This window comes from Electrophorus electricus, chromosome 6, assembly GCF_013358815.1.
Source record: "Electrophorus electricus isolate fEleEle1 chromosome 6, fEleEle1.pri, whole genome shotgun sequence".
Lineage (NCBI taxonomy): Eukaryota > Metazoa > Chordata > Actinopteri > Gymnotiformes > Gymnotidae > Electrophorus > Electrophorus electricus.
In genome coordinates, this window is record NC_049540.1 from 27168100 (window position 1) to 27184935 (window position 16836).

The 16836-nt window shown below is 51.5% G+C and overlaps 1 protein-coding gene across 3 annotated transcripts in view; it reads right to left on the reverse strand.

Annotated features, from left to right (window-relative positions):
* bcr (BCR activator of RhoGEF and GTPase) overlaps positions 1-16807 on the reverse strand; it is a 65554-nt gene extending 48747 nt beyond the window's left edge. Inside the window, exon 1 of one of the 3 annotated variants that reach the window (XM_035526924.1) lies at positions 14552-16805. In XM_035526924.1, the coding sequence (XP_035382817.1) occupies positions 14552-16061 (1510 nt within the window). In that variant the 5' untranslated portion in view covers positions 16062-16805. Of the gene's footprint in view, positions 1-14551 lie in introns of all 3 variants that reach the window. The other 2 variants (XM_027004146.2, XM_035526925.1) reach the window with 2 other exon arrangements.
* Positions 16808-16836: the final 29 nt, after the last annotated feature.

Below are 16836 nucleotides of genomic sequence, written 5' to 3' on the forward strand. Positions count from 1 at the left end.
AGACAGACAGACAGACAGACAGACAGACAGACAGACAGACAGACAGACAGACAGACAGACAGACAGACAGACAGACAGACAGACAGACAGACAGACAGACAGACAGACAGACACTCACTCACTCACTCACTCACTCACTCACTCACTCACTCACTCACTCACTCACTCACTCACTCACTCACTCACTCACTCACTCACTCACTCAATCTACTTTTAATTGAAATGATCAATAACAACCTCCATAACCCGTGAGAGCGGCTCCGTCATGTAATATAATGTAATATAGCTGCAGTGTTCCTCACTCCCTTGATGGTTGTAATCTCTTATCTGCAGAGAGGAAGTGAGAGATATAGGGGGCGGGGCTAGAGCGCCCCACCCCTCCGCTCCTCCACCCCAGCTTCTCTCCATTCATCCATTCCTCCACCCCTGCATTCCTCCACTTCTCTCTGAGCTACTGTTCCTCACACACACAAGCATGCACACAGTTGCTCACAAGGTTCGTTCCATGGTTTCCATTGGAGTCATTACCCGCCGCAGGCCTGCTGAGTGCGCGTGCTCACTGGCGTCCAAACCTCCGCACATGCTCAGACGGTCCCTCGATCAAGATCGAGCACCGCCCCATCCCCCCCGGCAATCGACAGGGAGGGGGCATCAGCCCACCAGCATCAGCCCAGAACCGATCGTTACTATGGACACCATCCGGCCCATTCCTTTGCCACGGTATTAACCCGATTGTGCAGTCGTGACCCGTGTAGCGAGAACGTAGTTACAGACACGACGACAACGGAAGAGAAAGTTACAGAGACTCACTGTCTCAAAGGCACTGGAGATCGAGACAAGGAGACCCTTAGATCGAAGGTGCGAGCCAAAGACTGAGGTTTTATTAATATACACGTGAGCCCCAACACATTGGAAATAAAAACAAAGAGCAATAAACAAGGCACAAGAGAAATGCAGTTAACAGGTTATTGTCAGGTTCATGTCCCAGCCAGGGACACGAAGGAGGGGCCCCAGAAACGGCACCACCATTCCATCCTACGAGTTAAAATAGAAACAGTACTGAGGCCTTTATGATCACTAAAGTCAAAGCTAACATATACGAGCTTAAATTCTCACCACAATAGTCAGCATCAGCAGGAAAAGGGACAAAACATGATACAGTTCTGGCTAACTCCTCCAAACGGACTCGCATCTATGACCGTACCAGGAACTGTGACTGTGGTTTGGATTTATCGCTATTTTATGTTTCTAGCTTTTGTGGGCCCTATACCCATCAGAGAGAAACAGGGTGTGTACCTAGTCAGCACATGCATGCACGCACACAGACACACACACGATCACAGCCACAGACGGCCCAGTCGAGAGCCGTAGACGTTGGACGGTGTAGCTCAGCTCCGCGACTCCGCACCCGCCCGTCCGTTAACATGAGCAGCAGGCCGTAACGGACGCAGATCAGCGCGGCAGCCCCGTGCCTCAGAGCTGAGGGAGGACACGTGCCCTTACGTACGTGTGTGGAGAGGCAAAGCAAAGAGAAGAAAACCTTGGATCTGTCGTATGGATCATGGCAGTAGCAGCAGTGGGATTCTTCCAAAAGGCCTGGAGCATTATTGGGAAATAGACAACAACGCGAGCAACAGTCGCTATTCTCCATTCTTTGTAGCTCCTGCCGACCTTTTGTGATGGCCTGAGAGTCAGCCTCCACAATCTCACTGATCTGGGATCTGTTAAATGGGCACGCCCTGCACCCAAAGCAAAGCAGGGACCCAAAGTCCACTTCCACCATACATGCGGTCATTTCCTGAGCAGAGGTCTAAACACCCAAGGTGGATAGGCAGAGCAGGTTTCTCCACCTGCTGGGGGGTGGAGACCGTCGAACCGCAAGAGCCGAAGCCCCTCCTCCTCTCCCCGAGACGGGCTCAATAAACATCCTCCCATCAGCAGACGTCACTCCAGCGATGGAGACGGGCAACTGCCAGAACAAACCGCAAAACGGGCCCTGATAACCCAGAATTAGCACAGATAATTAGAGCTCAGCTCTCTCTCCACTCAGTAATATACTGTCTAAAGAGGCCCTTTATAATTAGTAGGTTTAAATAGGTCTGGGTGGCCATACTGGCACAGTTAGGATGAGAGAGAGAGAGAGAGAGAGAGAGAGAGAGAGAGAGAGAGAGAGAGAGAGAGAGAGAGAGAGAGAGAGAGAGAGAGAGAGAGAGAGAGAGAGAGAGAGAGAGAGAGAGAGAGAGAGAGAGAGAGAGAGAGAGAGAGAGGTGTGTGTGAGTGGGGGCATGGGGGACCCGGGTGGTCACATCCGGGTAATTGCTCCAATCTGGAGCCAAAGCAAATACCAGCAGACAGACACACTTTTTTTTTCAGGGGAGGCAGGGGAAGCCAGAATCAAGCCAACCTGACAGGAAGGCACTATGCTCTTCGCGTTCTCTCACACACACACACACACACACACACACACACACACACACACACACACACACACACACACACACACACACACACACACACACACACACACACACACACACACACACCACAGCCCAACATCTCATCAGTCCAATTCACTTTCCCATTTCAAAACCGCCTCCAAAGGCTACAGGCAGTTGAGATGAGCACGGATACATTATTCCCCAGGAACTGATTTAGGGCCGCAGCGTGTTGATTTAATGTTTCTGTTTTTTTTCCTCTTTTTTTCCCTCCATCTTGGCTCGTCACACCCAGGAGAGTGAAAAGAATTCCCAGAGCTCCTACACGGGGTTAAGGCCTCTTTTCCCGTGAGAATGTTTGAGTTCTCTCTACAGAAAAAGCCACATACATATGCTGTAGTTATAGTGTAAGTTTATTTATATAACACACTTTAAACACTAGGCAATTTAAGGTGGCTTACAAAGAAAATAATTAAAGACAATTGATTAACATGTAAGGTCATTTTAAAAACAAAAGTTTAATTTTAAATATATAAAGTGCATAAAATCAAGTAAAAGATCAAATATAAAGATTAAAGACAGCAGTGCAATATTGTTACTGAGAACTAAAAACAGAGTCTTGAGCCTAACTAAAAGCAAGCAAGCAAGCAAGCAAGCACACACACACACACACACACACACACACACACACACACACACACACACACACCCTCCTGACTAGAGGTCAGGGATATGACTGACAGGCTGACAGCAGGATAGCAGTGCCCACCAGGCATATGCTAATCAGTGTCACCAGGGCGGAAGCCGAAAGCCGTGTGTAGTGACGGCGGTTCAAAGCCAGGCCAGCGCTGTCTGCTGTGGCTCACGGTCAGTTCCTCTCCACAGGAGTCATCTGGAAAAACACGACTAATCTGCGCGCGTTCAACACATGAAACAGCTCTCCTTTATTGCAAACTGTGGTTTCAGATGTGCCTAAAATGGTACAGTTGTTAAGGTAATTGCAGACAAAGTGGAGGGGATGGATAAGGCAGAATTCCTCTGTCTTTTCTCCCCCAATATCAAAGAGACAGCGTGATGTATCGATATAACACGGCAGAGTTCTCTCTCTCTCTCACACACACACACACACACACACACACACACACACACACACACACACACACACACACACACACACACACACACACACACACACACACAAACAGATGCTTCTGTAAACACTAACCAAAACCATTAGCATGAAAATGAGCTCTGAACTGAAAAGGTCAGACTAATCATGCACTATTAAAGTATGGCATTGGTTAACTAGCAGCACAGCTAAACTGAGGGGACAGCCCTACACTCTCTAAAAATGTCTGCTGAGTCCATTTTGTGTGGGCTGGCTAGCACACAAGGTGCTTCAAGACAAATCGTATTTGTGTGTGTACTTAGTGTGTGTGTGTGTGTGTGTGTGTGTGTATTTAGTGTGTATGTGTATTATTTATTGTGATCCAAGCTGAAGCTCGTTTACCCTGAAGTATAATTCAATACCATACTCGTGTAATCACATTATTTTAACCACACAAAATTCCGTCATCCTTTCATCACCCCCCACAAACACACAACCAAACCACCCACCCACCCACAAACACACACAAAAAGTTCATTTCTGCTTGGAAGTGCAATATCGTTACTGGGAACATTGCCGTTCCACGGCGGATTCCACTCACGCATCGCACCCAGGTTCCGAGGGGGAGCAGGTGTTTGCCTGACGCAGTCACCACAACAACAGTCCACAGTTTGCTCATTTTCAGTACACAAGGTCACCTTGACAACAGCTCCCCTCCGCCACCCCTCCATCTGTATCAGCAAGAAAACGCCACCTCTTGCTGAGGGTGGTGCGCACCATCACATACCATAAATGCAAAAGGCAAAGAAAGAGACTGCATTTTTTTTTTACGTGATGTGACCTACAAACGCCTTGGCCACAATCTCTTGGGTTAGCGGAGGACGCATCCTGCAGTAGTGAAATGGTCAAGGACAGTGCTGCTTCTGCACAGCTAGCAGCCCGTTCGTCAGAGCCCATCCAGATCAGGCCCGACAACACCTGCTTCTGGAGAGGAGCTGTCTGCCACGTTCACTGTGGCATGTACGCAAGCCTTCCCTGACAGCACCCAGATGGAACCTGATCTGAGCTCCGTGTGGGTTTATCAATGTCAGTATATGGGTGCTGCCTGTGTGTGTGTGTGTCTGTGTGTGTGTGTGAGAAAGACAACTTGAATTAATGTCTCGCATGACACCAGGGAATTCCTCTGTGGTCATGCAAGATGCTTTGTGAACTGTAGTAACTCCAAACCAGCAAGCGAGACAGAAGCAGAAAATGGTCTGCAAATCATAAAGTTGCTCACTTTTACTCTGCTACAGGGGAGAGGGGATGAGCCCCGCCCCTGCTACAGGGAAGAGGGGATGAAGCCCCGCCCCTGCTACAGGGGAGAGGGGATGAGCCCCACCTCTGCTACAGGGGAGAGGGGATGAGCCCGGCCCCTGCTACAGGTGAGAGGGGATGAAGCCCCGCCCCTGCCACAGGGGAGAGGGGATGAAGCCCCGCCCCTGCTACAGGGGAGAGGGGATGAAGCCCACCGCTGCTGCAGTGAATAAGGGGCAGTGCTCCAAAAAATAAAACACCAACTTTTAAAAACTATTAAATGAATATAAGTGTCTCTGTCAGCATTGGCAAGGTGCAGTCAGGCTTCCTCTCCATCGTCCCCAACCAAACCCAGCACAACACTAACCTAACTCCACCCCAACCCAACGCAATACTAACCCAACGCAATCCCACCCCAACCCCAACCCAATCTAAACCCAAATGCAAACCTAACACAATACTACCAAAATCCAACAAACCCACAGTGAGATGATGCCCAATGCAAACATACAGGCGACCATCCTGGAGCAGGCAGGGGAGGGTCTCCCTGCAGGAGTGTGTGTGTGTGTGTGTGTGTGTGTGTGTGTGTGTGTGTGTGTGTGTGTGTGTGGGGAGTGTCTTCACAGGCTGCCACATGGTGAACACTCCACCCACTCCACCCAGACACTGCTGAGGCAGGAAGTGGGCACGAGCATGAATTATGCATGGTGGCGCTGCATGTGGACCCCTGGGGCTCATGGCGTGGGGTGTGTGTGTGTGTGTTGGGGGGGTGTAATGAAAGAAAGGGGAGTGCAACACATGCGGCAGACCAGACCAGGAGATCTACCTGGTGTGGACGTTCTCTTGTGAGGCACCGTTTGTTGTAACAACCTACTTTACTGGCCTAAAAGCTGTAGAACCGAGGCAGACGAGGACGGAACCATTAGCTCAGTGCATCTGAACACTAATTTGAGCATAAATAAAACATGCGTACCTGAGGCAGGTATGAATGAGGAAGAGAAAGATGAACATCCAGTGGCTATTTCGGGGTGGGAAACGTCGTGTAAGCAGCAAGGCCAGTTCTGCAACGGTTCTGACAGCCCTGAAGCCACGGCATTAAAATTCAAAACATATTTCCCTTCTGAGAGCTGGAGAGTGGAGGCTAAACTCTGGCTAGCTCCACATTCACTGCTGCCGAGAGAGAGAGAGAGAGAGAGAGAGAGAGAGAGAGAGAGAGAGAGAGAGAGAGAGAGAGAGAGAGAGAGAGAGAGAGAGAGAGAGAGAGAGAGAGAGAGAGAGCGAGAGCGAGAGAGAGAGAGCGCGAGAGAGAGAGCGCGAGAGAGAGAGAGCGAGAGAGAGAGAGCGAGAGACCGGCAGCATACCACAGACACGGAGGGGAGGATCGAGTGTGACTCCGGGGACTGAAACCACAGCTTCCTAACAAAAAAACAAAAAAACAAAAAAAAAGGAACACCAGTGGGCCCATGAGAAACCGAAGCCTCCTCCTGCTGCCCTTACACCCACCCCAACCCCGCCCCCCCCTTGCCCCGGGGGCTCCTCAGGTCTGTGCTTTGGCACAGAGGCTGCTGCAGGCAGTCCCGCGCTCTGGCCGACTGCAGCAGGAGGAGCCGCCCTGGCTGGGGCCCGCTAGCAGCTGTGCAGGGAACAGGGCCCGTCTTCTGAGTGTTAAATCAGGGAAGGGCCACCTGCCTCCGGCACCAGAGACGGGGACCACGCTGCGGGCAACCCCAACTGGGCACCAGACCGCCGTCTCACTCGCTAATTTGATAACGTGTAATGTTCGTGACGGAGATGCCCCTCCCTGTCGTACCACGGAATCCCTGGCAAGTGCAGCGAATCCGAGAAAAAGCTTTGGCTCACGCTTGCTCTGCACCTACATAAATCCAACTACAAAGGACCAGATGGGACGAGGAGGAAAGATGAAAGAAAGGGAGGGAGAGAGAGATGAGGAAAAAGATCGTGTAGAACAGGCCGACGAGGCTGTCGAGAGGCCGAGACGACGCGCGCACACAGAACCGCAAGAAGATCTTTAGCGTCTCTGCTCCACGCCGTTTCCCAGAATTCCTAAATAACGTAAAGTGATGCACTGCGACTTGAGTGATAAGCGCTATTTAAATCCAAAGAACTCGCTTCCTTCAGGGATTACGTGAGGTAAACCCCCTGACCCTGGCAACCCCTGCACTGTCGAGGGAGACAGAGATGGGATGAATCAGGTCTGACAGGAACCTAAGCCTCTACTTTCCCTCACACACTGCATTACCCACAGTATCCGCACGTCTCCAGCAGTCAGGGGGAGTTAGTGAAGACACAATCACACACCCACTGTGGAAGACCGTTCCCGGACACAGGGCAGCCGGGTCCAGACACAGGGCAGCCCCCAACCTGCCCGTCACCCCCAACCTGCCCGTCACCCGATCCTGCGCGGCTCTTCACCTCACACCACAAGGGCACTACACCCGATGCCTCGGCAGCGGGAGCAGCTCCGGATCGGACAGGAAATCCTGTCATAGCGTTAATAACGTCTGGAGCTCACCTGCTTGCTTTGATCCCACACTGACAGCCTCGAGAAAACGTAGGTGAATGTCGCATAAAACCGGGAGAGCCTTGGTGAGCTTTGCCCAGCTGCCATGTGTGTGACCCATCGAGCAGAGCCTCCACACAACGTCTGTGGACGTTTGCTTTCTCTGCAGTTCTGACATACTGCTCGCCAAAGCCACTAGAGCTATGCTGAGGCCTGAAGCCTAATAAAGACAATAATATCAGATGTGTTGTCACAAATTTCACACACCTGTCCTCGACTGTCAGATTCACAGGTTGCCCTACGGACCGGCTTGCTCTGTGATGAATGCCTTTTTCTTTCGACCTTCGGACCTGTTAGATTTTTCATTACACTGTACATTTAAGCGGCTGCACCATGACCTGGCTGGACAGAATTGAAACGAACTGATAAATAATGCAACACAGACAACATTAACAACGATGCTGCTGAACAGAGTCAAGTATCGCGCAACTCATCTATAATGCACTGAACCGAAGGCCTCATTCTGATGTCAGCTACAGAGGGGGTTCGGAGGCGGAGCCAGTGGAGAAGACAGGCCGCATCACAGACAGGCTCGTTAAACCCCCCCAACTGGAACCGCCCAGTAGTGACCCTCCGACAGGCAGCTGAACCCAACCATCACGACAGAGGTTGCTGGGCTTCTCGTTAAACAGGACGCCAGGGTTTCAGCCATCGCTCAACATGCGAACAGTAAGGCTATGAAACCAGGGGCCATGCCATCATGTTATTACGTGATTTAAGCATTATTTAAATGTTATGACCGCCCCCCTCAACCCAAGTTGGAGGCTTTGATCTCACCTGCCTCTCCCTTTGTTTAGTGGAAAACACAGCCGAGCAGCAGACACACACACACACACACACACACCAGATCTGAAGCAGCTGTTGAGGCTGCATGAACGTGCATATCTGGCTCAGGGAAATAGTGCTTCATTTAGCCACAAGAAAGTACAACGTGGAAAGTCTTCATTTTACCAGGCACAGCAAACAGCATTTGTTCCATCGTAGCCAATTCGAGGAGCGCCATAAACTAATGTTGTAAAAGTGTTTTTTGGTGGGTAGAGAGACCAGCAGGCCAGAAACCCTCTGCACATCTGCAGTACACAAGACAGATGGCAGGTGAAGACACGTTTGCTGTGATGAGAGGAGCAGAAGCAAAGGCGCCCAGCCCGTCGTCACGACTAAAGCATGATTTTCAGCCGGATCCTGGCCCTGTTAATCCCGATCCCGATCTCGTCTCCCACGGTAACACACAAACACCCTGCGCGACTGGGGACCCCATGGGGCCAATCAGCACAGTAATCAGAGATGAACAGCAGCAGCTCGGAAAATGTGGCCCCTCCAGCCACAGAGGCCTGACATTGCACTGAGCGTTGGGAGGGCTCTGCTCATTCCAGCTCTTTCCTGATGGCTTCTCACACACACACACGCGCACACACACACACACACACACACACACACACACACACACACAAACACTGTGGTCTGGGAGGAGTGTGTGTCAGGGTCAAGGGCAGTGTCTGCAATGAAGGGCGGGTGTGGTTCTGTGTTGTCACTAAGGGGCAGGGGTCACGGTCCAGACCCTGCTCCTGGCTGTATGTTGTGGGAAACCCACAGAGAGGTAGCCAGAGTACCGGCCGGCACAGGAAGCTCTCGGCGGGCGGTTACCATGGTTACCATATGGGCCATGGCCTCCACCTCTGCCTGCCAACTCCCTACACACTGCCAGACTCCCCTCTTCGGTCGGATCTATAGCCAAACTCCACACCACGGATCCACTCTTAACCTTATATTGTTATTTGCAGTGACACCAGCCAACGCCTCAGAACCCCAGCCAGGGAACTGGGAGAACTGATTTTAGCTCCGCCAACAGGAGCTACAATCAGGGAAAGATCTGTAGTGTGAACAGATTCCATCACTGCCATACGCACCAAGGAGCAGGGTCTCCAAATCCAGGAGGACCCCTGTAGGCCATCGCAAGGGTTTTTCCTGTTCCCAACACAGCTGAATCATCTTTGAGAACATGCAGTGCACACTAAAGAGTGAAGACTACTGCACACTAAAGCATGCTATACTTCACACTAAAGCACGCATGCACTGGGAGACTCTGCTCTGGTGTGACTAAAGCTACAGACCCAGCTGTTAACAGCTGCTCGGCCGAGTCCAGCAAATAAATACACGGGCAGGAATAACACCTTCGCTGTAACACAAACTATTCAGTGCTTCCAACTGCAACCACGCAAACGTTTGACTTAGTGAGAGAGGAATGGGGCAATATTTTAGCGGAACCGATAACAGAAGAGATATGTAACTGAGACACCTCTAAGGAATGTGCACAGACTTGAAAGCAAGTTGACTAACATCTGGAGGGGAAAAAAAACAAAAAAAAAACTTTATTCCACTGCAGGAGACACTTGATTCCTATCCAGTGTTGAAGATGCCTGAAAATGGAGATTATTTTATTCTATTATTTATTATTTTATTCCATCGCCAACGTGTGCCTCTCCTTTACTTCTCCTCCAGCCTGAACCTCTTCTCAAGCTCCGTTAACCCCTTAAACCATCCCTAAAGATATCTGCGCTTTGCTCAATACATCGTCCAAAAAAAATTCTAGTCTCTATCCGGGACATCCCAGGCCTCCAGTGCCTGGCCCCGCCCCCAACCCCGGCGATGCATGCCCAGGCCCTGCCCTGGCAGCAGGGGAGGGAACTGGGCACCATCCAGCCCATTCCTGCCTTCTGTGGCTCCTGGAGGTTCCACTTTACAGCCTGCAGCAGAGCACCAGAGCCTGAACTCACACAGAGGCGCGCTGACTGAGCCAGCCCGCTCTCCCCAGTCCATCCCACTCTGCGGAAAAAGCAACTGGGCCACCAGGGTTAGTCAGAGTTTTCCGTGGGATAACCCCCGCCCCCGCATGTGGCCCGTGTAACATCTCCCCAAACGTGTCGAGATGCCTGACAAAAGTCTTTTCTTTAACATGAGTGCGCTTCTGTTTGCTCAGCGCTCTGTATCCCTCAGCCCTCTTAGTGGATTCTGGCTTTTGGGTGGAAATGTTTCTAGTGCTGTGGGCTATGCCTGTTCACACTACCATGGCAAAAGATAGCAAATGTGACTGTACCAACATGCTAAGCTAGAACATTCCGAAATCCTGGCTTGTCCAACTTGCGCATCCAGAAATAAAAGTAGAAAAAACAAACAAACATACTTTTCAGGGGTCTAAACAGGGGACTACCACAGTCTCCCAGTCTGCCTGCGTGCTCTAGTGAGGAACGCTCAGGGAGTCTAAAAATAAGGCCTGGAAGGACTGACCTCAGACCAGCGCTGCTGGACAATGAGAGTACTGAACAGGACACATTTCTCTCTTCCCATCCATCCAACCATTGATCCACCTCCATGTCACTCTCTCTCTCTCTCTCTCCATCACGTACACACTCTTATGCACACACTCGCGTGCACAAACACATACACACACACTTACTTTAATTACATCCAAACCCAAATCCTTCCACTCAGTCTAAAATTTGCAAAGTGCATAACTGAAACTATAATCTCTGACCAATGAAAAGGGGGCTCTGTCTACACACTCTTTCCACCCATCACCTTTCCTGAAGTCACCGTAAAAGGAATGTGTTGCTTCGGCTTTCCAGGATGAATCGGCTCTCCACTTCAGGAACCAGTCAGATCTGCCAAGCTGGATGCTCCATGACAGCATACATCAACGTCTTCATAAGCTCGGGAATAACAGGGTGTCAGGATTTCCTGTTTTCCCCACATGAACAAACAGTCAATGTGTACGAGAGAGGATTTGCACTACTGGTACGTCCACAGCGTCCAACAATTATCATTCCTTAAAATTCTGTTAATTCAGTTATATTCTCAAATTCCTAATCGTGCCCAGATCCAAACTCACCATACCATCTCACACGACATGAGACCCCCAAAGCCCAAGTTCAGCTGCGTTCTCCGTTACTTCACGCTCTCAGCAGTGGAATACTATCATCATCATCAACATCATATAACACCCAGTTAACTGGGAGCGTCTTCCACGTGTGTCCTAACCTGACCAGTCGTAGCATATACAGAAGGAAAACAGGAAAATACAGAAAATGTAAAGAAGTAAAGAAGCATTAATCAACATGCACTTCGTCCTGTGCAGCCATGTTGCTTGTTTGTTTGTTTGTTTGTTTGTGTGTGTGTGTACAGAGGCAGCTGGACACTAGCTTGGGTCTTTCATCCATAATAAATGACTGATATTTTCTTGGAAGCATGAAGGAGTTTTGTTGTCCTCTCTCTCTCTCTCTCTCTCTCTCTCTCTCTCTCTTTTATTCTCTTACTCCCCATTTCCCTCTCTCTCGCTCGCTCTCCCTCACTCCATTTCTCACTCTCTCTCGCCATCGCAATCTCTCTGCCAATCTCCAACACAAGGATAAGTCTTGCTGAATGCCTGCTTTAAAAAAAAAAAAAAAAGACATCAGGAAACAACTGCGTCTGTTGTTTACGAGAAGGACGCTCACCGTGGGAACCGGGTGTCAGGGAAGAGGAGAGGCATGGCTGGAACTCACTGCCCTTGCAGGAAAAATGCAGCTGTTAAACCCTTCTGGATGTTTCCACAGCAGACATGCAGAGAGGAGGTCACATTGGCATGGTGAAGGCGGACAACCGAGATTCTTCGGAAGAGTGTCACATCGTGAGTGCGCCACATTCACGGCATTTTAGCAGACACTTTTGTCCGAAGCGACTTCTAATTGTGACTGAGGACAATTTGAGCAGTTGGGAGGTTAAGGGGCTTGCTCAGGGGCCCAACAATGGCGGTGTTATAATGGTGGGGCTCGACCCAGTAACCGTCTGCATCCTTTAACAGCTGAGCTGTCCCTGCCCCGTGCTGTGCTGGGGGTCTCTGTTTGTAAGCACAACACAGAGATCCTTGGTAGTAATTAGCGCTCGGAATTCCAATGCCTGATGAAGCCATATGTATGCGTACACATATATAAACACACACACACAAACTCTTTCAAGACTATAACAGACAAGACACAACCACACACAAAAAAAAAACCTACTCTCTTTCAGGATTATACACAACCACTCACACACATGCGCACACACACACACAAGCATACACACACACACAGCAATCAGGCATTGAGAAGGCTGTTCATGCTGTTACGCAATAGGAGAGCTCTACCCATCTGTGCCTCTATGCATCCCCCGCATCTCTGACCAGTGAAGCAGGAGACACCACTACCACCACCTATCTCTCTCTATCTCTCCCTCTCTCTCTCTCTCTCTCTCTCTCATCAAACAGCACTATGTCTCTTTCTCTCTCTTACAACACAGCACCTCTCTCCTGCTTCCACCCCTCCCTCTCTCTCTCTCTCTCTCTCTCTCTCTCTCTCTCTCTCTCTCTCTCTCTCTCTCTCTCTCTCTCTCTCTCCCTCCCTCCCTCCCTCCACCCCCACTCTTTATTCTCCTTGTCTCTGACCACGTTTGCCAGGGTCTTACACATGTCTTACTGAGGCTACAGTGCACACCTTTCTTTCCTGGTGCTGTCACAGGTAACCCTTTGCACAGTATTACACAATATAGAATAAAATGATCTATCTGAGAATTTGAGAATCACACCTAAGAATTAAATCTGAATTAAGAATTTGGTATTTTTTATGACTACAGAACACACAGTCAGCTCGGACGGCATCCCAATGCTTTCTCCCATTTCTAAAATGTCTATGCACTTCAGAATGCAATATTCCGTCCCCTCTGCTACCAAGATGGCTTCATTTCTCATCCATCTGGATTACAATGGACAAATGATACTAAGTTCTGAAGGTTTAAGTGGACTTGCTGTGATATGGTTTTTCCCTTCCTTTAAACAGGAATAGCAAGCAATGGGGAAGCAGGCAGCTCCGTTAGGACCTAGTTAGCGTCACATTAAGCCTAGTCATCGTACATATCTGAGTGAGTCACAGTAATACATGGCCAGGGATCATACGGTACTGCTCATCTTGAGGTGACTCTGCTGTAGGAGGATGAATAAACGTGACGTCCTGTTGTTTGACGAGAGACGAGGAGAAGCAAGCCCCGATGTCAGCGGCCGCCGGCACATCTCCGACCGCCATCCACCGGACCTTTCACCCTCCAGAGAGAAGTCCTTCCCCACACTGGGCTAGGCGCCCTGAGCCAGCCCTACCTAGACACCTCTGCTTCCTGCAAGCATGCCACAGGACGGCAGTGCCCAGCTCAGCAACCCACCCATGTGCCCCACGGCCCTGGAGTTTACACGAGATTGGGTGCGCTTTGAGCAAGTGGTTGGGCCCCAGTCCGAGGTACCTGCAAGCGTGCAAGTGCGTTCATAAAACCAGTCGGGGGTGGAAAAGTTTGACTGATGAGTCAGCTGTCATTCTGGCTGAGATCTCGCAGACACCTGGCTGAGATCTCGCGGACACCTGTGGCAGAGCTTACTACGCATACCATTTGTCTTCAAAATAATCGGTACTGTGCCATGGACAATCTACTTTCACTTAAATTCAGCACACACACACACACACAGACAGTTTTATCTAGAATGGTGTCAGGTTACCCTGCGAAAGGAGTCAGACTAATCTGGAGCACGTCTTGCTAGCATAGGTGCACAACATATAATGAAAGAGTGAAACACAAACACTGCAAGAGTGAGTCTTATCAGAGTAGCCATGTGACTCTGACAAAAGCCCTGCACATAACAAAGAGATTCAGCAGCCACTCACACACACATGTGCGCACACACACAAAGAATCTGACCCCATCATCCACATAAGGTCTTTCAGTTAATTACTCTACGTCACTCGGTCCCAGCGCATCTGAGTCAGTGAGGACAGAGCCCGTGGTCAGAACAGAGCCCTGCGTCTGCATCTGGTAGACACAGAAGTTCAGCAACATACACACTCTCACAGGAGAAAAAAAATGAAAAGAACCGATAACACCAACTGCTGGTGTTTTTACTGCACAACGTCTGTGACACAATGCTCCGTACAGGAGGGTTTTGTTTGTTTGTTTGTACAGGCAGCTGATATCAATTCTTTCACATAACCCAGTCAGTAACTTGTGCCCAGGCCGCAAAAAAAAAAAAAAAAAAAGAAAGAAAAAAAGACAAAACACACAGGAAGACCCATCACTTACCGAGGTCTCCGTGGTAATTGTTGTCATGGGAGGCCCTGCTAGAGGGTGTGGAGTCTCCGTCGTGGGGCCAGATCTGCCCGGTCTTCCGGACACCCACGATGGTGGCCTCGGACACCACCACGTGCTGCTGCTGCCGGTGTCTCTTCTGGGACTGGGGCGTGGGCGGGCTGCTGCTGTCCAGCGAGTGTTGCGAGTTTTGCGAGGGTGAGCGGCTCTTCTCGCGGAAGGGCCTGCGGAAGGCCGCCGTGGGGCTAGGGGACACATGGCTCGACTGGCCCGAGGAGAAGTCCTCCTCGCTGGACGTTAGGTTCTCATTGGAGCTGCAGTCCGGGGTGTAGCCGCCGCCTCCGCCGCCCAAGTCGTCGAAGCTCCCGGGCGAGTACGACCTCCGCGGCCACGTGAGGGGGTGCTCATCCCCTCCGGCTCCACCCACGTGCTCCCGTGCCGCCGCCGCCCGCCCGTCTCCACCCTCGCTGGCCACGCCCCCCACGTACACGGTGCTGTAGGGTTGGAAGTCGGACGGTTGCCATGGCGGTGGGGGCGGCTTGCTCCCGTTGGGACGTGCGGCGCCGTCTCGGACGTAGCGTGGGCTGGGCTCTCCGTCCTCGTATTCCGCGTCGTAGCCGCAGGTGCTCTCGCTGGAGCGCCCCCTGTAGACGGGCTTGGCGCGCAGCTCTCCCGCCACCGTGGCCAGGTTGCCGGGGAGAGAGTGAAGGGAACGCTTGCGCTCCATCTGCATGGCCTGGCTCCCGAGGGCGCTGATCTTGTCCGAGACGTCGCGGTCGTTGACGCGGACCAGGCCCCGGTCGTGGTGGAACTCCACGTTGGTGTAGAACGTCTGCTTCTCCGCCGCGCCTTTTCCGTCCCCTGCCGCGTGCGAGTTGGTCCTCTTGATCCGCTCGAAGTTGGAGCGCAGAGCCGCCACCCCAAGCCCCATGCCCGGCTTGTCCTTGGGGGACGGATCCGTGGGGAGCTCCTTGTCAGGGGGCGGGTGAGACCGGCGAGGGGAGACCCCTCCCCTCTGCTTGGACGGGGAAAGCCCGTCTGTCTCCCCCGCCTGTCCTGGGGGGAGGGGCTCGAAGCCCGGCTGCGGCTCCGTGCCGTCTCCGTGCGAGGCCGACTTCCTGGCAGGAGGAGGCCGCGGCTTGGCCCTGCCCTCTCCGACAGGCTGGAACCTCTGGCCGACCTCCTGCACGTGAGGGTGCTGTGGGCGGAGCTGGGGGTCAACTCCGCCTGTCAGCAGCTCCCCCTCGCTCATCTGAGCCCTCCTGAAGCCCCAGCGCTGTCGGTCATAGCTCTTGCGCTCCTTAGCCAGCAGCGTCTGGAGGTAGATCATCCGGAAGCGCTCTTTGTTCACCTCCATCTCCAGCCTCCGAATGGACGCCTTGCACTTCTCCAATTCCTGCTCGATGCCTCCCACGGACCTCAGCTCCATCTTCGGAGGTTCAGACTCTGGAAACTGGGCCTTCCAGGCCTCAATGAAACCCACAGGCTCCACCATTGCTGACATTAACTGTACTCGCGTTAACGGACTTCAGATATTTAAAAAAAAAAAAAAAAAAGACGGCCCCCGATGCCGCCGTTTCCAAATGGATTTGCTCAAATCGCCCTGAATCTGCAAAGTGTCAAAACTCAGAGAAGTAAGAATTCATAATAACAGGCACGAGCGTGCGCGCGCGCGCGCGCTCTACTCCGTTCAAGATTTTCCAGGGATTGTCCACGGAAGTCTGAGCCTCTTCTCCTAAATCGTTCTCGCTGTGTTTTTTCCACGAAAAAACGACCATCAGCGGGCAACAACGAGGTGCCTCGCATCACTCCGACACGACTACTAGCAGAGCGTCACGCGCGCACACACCACGGAGGCGCAACACAATGACAGCATCTGTAAACCGCCCCCAGCGCGAGCACAATGAAAACCCCGAAACTCGTCTGGTCCGTGACAGAGCATCAACCTGTGCTTACCCCCGTCCTGTGCCCTCTGCTGCTTTAGACCAGCACTCCGGAGCGTGTCCCCGTCGTCCCGGGCTCATGCATGAGGCGACGTCGTTTTTCCATCATTCTCCTCAAACCCCTTTTGTGCTGACGTCTTTGAGGAATGCAATAAAAAACAAACAAACAAAACAAAAAGCCGCATCCACATAAGAGGCTTTTAAACCTCGTCGTTTTCCCGCATGCTGCGCTACTGCGTGCAAATCCAGTGGCAGTGCCGCCTCATTTCGCCGCTGGTCATTAGTCGCGATGCTTTGCGCCCGTGCAGCCCTCTACGTAGTGATCGTGTGTGCAAA